This window comes from Protobothrops mucrosquamatus, unplaced genomic scaffold (genome assembly GCF_001527695.2).
Source record: "Protobothrops mucrosquamatus isolate PMUCROS unplaced genomic scaffold, P.Mucros_1.0 scaffold2855, whole genome shotgun sequence".
NCBI classification, from domain to species: Eukaryota; Metazoa; Chordata; class Lepidosauria; order Squamata; family Viperidae; genus Protobothrops; species Protobothrops mucrosquamatus.
In genome coordinates this window covers 21,514-24,812 of record NW_015388885.1, presented here as the reverse complement: position 1 = coordinate 24,812, position 3,299 = coordinate 21,514, and the positions used below count along the sequence as shown (strand labels likewise).

General features: G+C 44.3%; 1 protein-coding gene across 1 annotated transcript in view; it reads left to right on the top strand.

Annotated features, from left to right (window-relative positions):
* LOC107296546 (thyroglobulin-like) overlaps positions 1-3,299 on the top strand; it is a gene marked incomplete at its 3' end in the record, with an annotated part of 66,754 nt that overhangs the window by 46,193 nt on the left and 17,262 nt on the right. Inside the window, exon 16 of the mRNA XM_029286092.1 lies at positions 2,146-2,261. Within this exon, the coding sequence (XP_029141925.1) occupies positions 2,146-2,261 (116 nt within the window). The remainder of the gene's footprint in view (positions 1-2,145; positions 2,262-3,299) is intronic.

Genomic DNA, 3,299 nt, shown 5'->3' with positions numbered 1-3,299 from the left:
CAGCACGGCATGGAGGAATGCTTAGAACTGCTTCTCTTCCGTGACGCCTAGCATTCCAGACATTGTCCACTCCCTTATTGTAGGGTCATGGTTCACATCTTCCAATCAACTTGAAAGATGTGATTTACTTCCGGTTTCTTTCTCCCGGGCTATCCTTATGCTCCTCCCTCTTTCCTAGTTGCTGGTTTAACTATATATAAACCAGACAGTTCTGCACATTGTCAAAGCAAGAATATACAGTATTTGCAGCGTTGACACTGGAAGAGCTAACATCGACCTTGCAAGACTGAAAACTGTTTGACTGTTTGAAGTTACAAGGGCACTGAAAAAATGACTTTATGACCGTTTTCCACACTTACGACCGTTGCAAGCAGCTCCAGGGTCACGTGATCAAAATTCAGATGCTTGGCAACTGACTCATATTTATGACGGTCGCAGTGCCTTGGGGTCACGTGATCAGCTTCTGCGACCTTCTGACAAGCAAAGTCAATGGGGAAATCAGATTGAAATCAGAACTGCAGTGGTTCACTTAACAACTGGAGCAAGAAAGGTCATAAAATGGGGCAAAATTCACTTCACAAATGTTTCACTTAGCAACTGAAACTTTGGGCTCAGTTGTGGGCGTAAGTTGAGGACTACCTGTATTGTATGATGCACGAGAGGATATTTCCACTGGTTTGCTCATAATTCCACCACATTCTTCCCATTAGAAGGTCTTTGAAATGGCTTTCTCCTTGGAAATAAAATTCTAAGACCTTCTCCTTCATCCAAATGAAGGAAAACTGGTAAGGAAAAAATGGTAAGCTAGGTTCTCTGCCAGCCTTAGCATAAAGTTTTATCAGAATATTCTTCCAAACCTACCTGATCCTAACCCTCTATTTCATTTCAGTCCTCAGGCGTTTTGAGAAGGTCCCTGCTTCCAATCTTATCTTCACCACTGAGGAATCAGAAACAATTGGAACTAAAACACTCCAAGGAACGCCTATGAACACCCTTCAGCAATGCGTTGCAGGTCAATAATGTTTCCAATGCTTTTGCTTTCCAAGCCTAAAGTCTCCTTAGCAAGTGGTCTGTAAACACAGTCATCTGTGTTAAATGTCATACAGGATAAAGCGACTGTATCAGTGGTTGTGAGGTCCTTGGGGCTCTCTGAGCTTGGTGGTTTTCTTGCAGATGTTTCATTACCTTACTAGTGTTGAAGGAAAAGTCTTCATCAGGGTTCAGTCCAAGCCGGGAATAAACAACATGGCGACTGTTTTAGAAAGAAGGTTGCAATTTATTGAAGAGGAGAGCCAGACAGAAAGATGGCTTCAGAAGAAAAGAGTGAGCACATGTAGGGAGTGGGTTTTTATACCCTCTGGAGCCTTTTGTTTGGAGTTGTTCCTGTGGCATGAACTTTGATCTGAGTCTGAGTGTGCCTTTTTGGCATCTGTGGTTTAATCCCGTCTTAGAGTTTGGGCGGGATATGTAGATTTTAGGTGTCTTTATCTTCCTAAGCTTCTAGCTGGGGACCTCCAACCTTCCTGGATTATTTACATCTGCATTTCTACAGAGCTGGTTTCTGCTTGGGGGAGGGAGACTTGGGGCTATTAAAAAAACTGGGCATGCTTTTCTGCCTCTTTAAGATCCTTTGAGGAAATATATTTTTCTGCCCTTTTAATATTTCCTTCTCTGGGGGGCTGACTTCCCACACTAGGTAACATCATCAGTGCTAGAAGGGAGTGGGGTCAATCCTGAGTTACAAATATTCTCTTCTATTGCTGTCAGTGGTTGCTATTCATGGCAGCTATGTATTTCCTTCAATGTTTATGACACACCAGGCCTCAGAGTATAAACTGCTATCTGTCCTACCTTGTAGAGCTGGGGTCTTCAAACTTGGCAACTTTAAGACTTGTGGACTTCAACTCCCAGAATTCCTCGGCTGGCTGAGGAATTCTGGGAGTTGAAGTCCACAAGTCTTAAAGTTGCCAAGTTTGAAGACCCCTGTTGTAGAGGGTCAAGATACAAAGTCAAGTGCTGTCTGTTGAACAGAGGACCTTATCTAAAAGAAGGCCAGTGTATTTACTGCTGGTTGCATTCATTGCTCAAGCAAAGACAGTGGTATTGATTCCAAAGCTCATGTGACACATCTTTTGTTGTTTACAGAATGCGAGGAGGATGAGTCCTGTGGATTTCTCACCCTGTCAGCCATGGGCTCAGAAACATTGTGTGAGCTGTACAGTGCTCGGGAGAGCAATTATAACTGCTCTACTTCTGGACTGGTAACTACGTACATGTGTTTTATGATGATAAGATAGGGAACTAAAGGTGATACCTTCTCCCTTTAAGTGTGCTTTGAGATCCATCAACTGGGGCCCCATCAAGAGCTTGAAAGCTGAAAAATGATAGCATTAAGAAGGCATTTTAAGATCACGGACTTAATCTTAACCCTGCCATGGGAGTGGATTTTATATTCCATGTACAAATATGACACTGTAATATAGAACAGTGATGGCAAACCTTTTAGAGACCGAGTGCCCAAACTGCAACCCAAAACCCACTTATGCATCATCGGGTGCCGGGTGGGTGTGGCCCATTGGGTGGGCGTGGCTGCGGTGGTAACGGCAGACAGGGTGGGACTAAAAAGTTCAATCAATCAATTCGGACTTTGCAAGATCTTTTTTTTCCCCGCGAGAAGTTGAAACTGATTGATTTGATTGATTGAACCTCTTTTTTTTGTACACGGCGACGGAGGCCTAAAGCGAAAAGGTTTTATAAAACCCAGCTGAAGGCCTAGGACTGGGGCGATGGCGCGCGTGCCCACAGAGAGGGCTCTGAGTGCCGCCTCTGGCACCTGTGCCATAGGTTCGCCACCACTGATATAGAACATCGAATCATAGTGCTGGAAGAGACCTCAGAGGTCTTCTTGTCCAGCCCTCTGCTCAAAGCAGGAGACCTTATACCATCCCAGTCAAATGGTTGTCCAGTCTATTTTTGAGAACCTTCAGTGATGGAGCACCCACAACTCCTGAAGGAAAGTTGTTCCATTGATTCATTGTTGTCACTGTCAGAAAATTTCTCCTTACTTCTAGGTTGGATGTCTCTTTAACAAGATTTCACCCATTACTTCTTGTTCTGCCCTCAGGTGCTTTGGAGATTAAGTCAACCCCCTCTTCTCTGTGACAGCCCTTCAAATACTGGAAGACAGTTATCATGTCCCCCTAGCCCTTCTCTTCAATAGTCTAGATCAGGGGTAGGCAACCTTGGCTCTTTTATGACTCGTGGACTTCAACTCCCAGAATTCCTGAGCCAGCCATGCT